Source organism: Pterocles gutturalis, unplaced genomic scaffold (genome assembly GCF_000699245.1).
Source record: "Pterocles gutturalis isolate BGI_N339 unplaced genomic scaffold, ASM69924v1 scaffold6247, whole genome shotgun sequence".
Lineage (NCBI taxonomy): Eukaryota > Metazoa > Chordata > Aves > Pterocliformes > Pteroclidae > Pterocles > Pterocles gutturalis.
Genome location: NW_010112607.1, coordinates 25,568 through 25,838, shown reverse-complemented (window position 1 = coordinate 25,838; position 271 = coordinate 25,568). Strand labels below are relative to the sequence as shown.

The 271-nt window shown below is 66.8% G+C and overlaps 1 protein-coding gene across 1 annotated transcript in view; it reads left to right on the top strand.

Moving 5' to 3' along the window:
• SARDH (sarcosine dehydrogenase) overlaps positions 1 to 271 on the top strand; it is a gene marked incomplete at its 5' end in the record, with an annotated part of 22,131 nt that overhangs the window by 20,571 nt on the left and 1,289 nt on the right. The window contains one exon of the mRNA XM_010074122.1: positions 26 to 218. Coding sequence (XP_010072424.1) covers positions 26 to 218 — 193 coding nt within the window. The remainder of the gene's footprint in view (positions 1 to 25; positions 219 to 271) is intronic.

Sequence of the window (271 nt, the reverse complement as noted above, 5' to 3'; positions counted from 1 at the left end):
CTCCTGCTCCATGGGGTCCCGACAGGGGACTTTGCTGACGGCAGCTCTGCCTTCCCCTTGCAGGAAGGTGCCGATGTTTGGGCTGGAGGCGGTCTGGCGGGACGGCAAGGTGGTCGGCCACATCCGCCGGGCAGACTTTGGCTTTGCCATCGACAAAACCATCGCCTACGGCTACATCCATGACCCCGCGGGGGACCCGGTGAGTATGGACCCCCCACCACTGCCCACCCCCAGGGACGGCTGTGCCTCCATCCCCGCAGCCGGGGCTTTC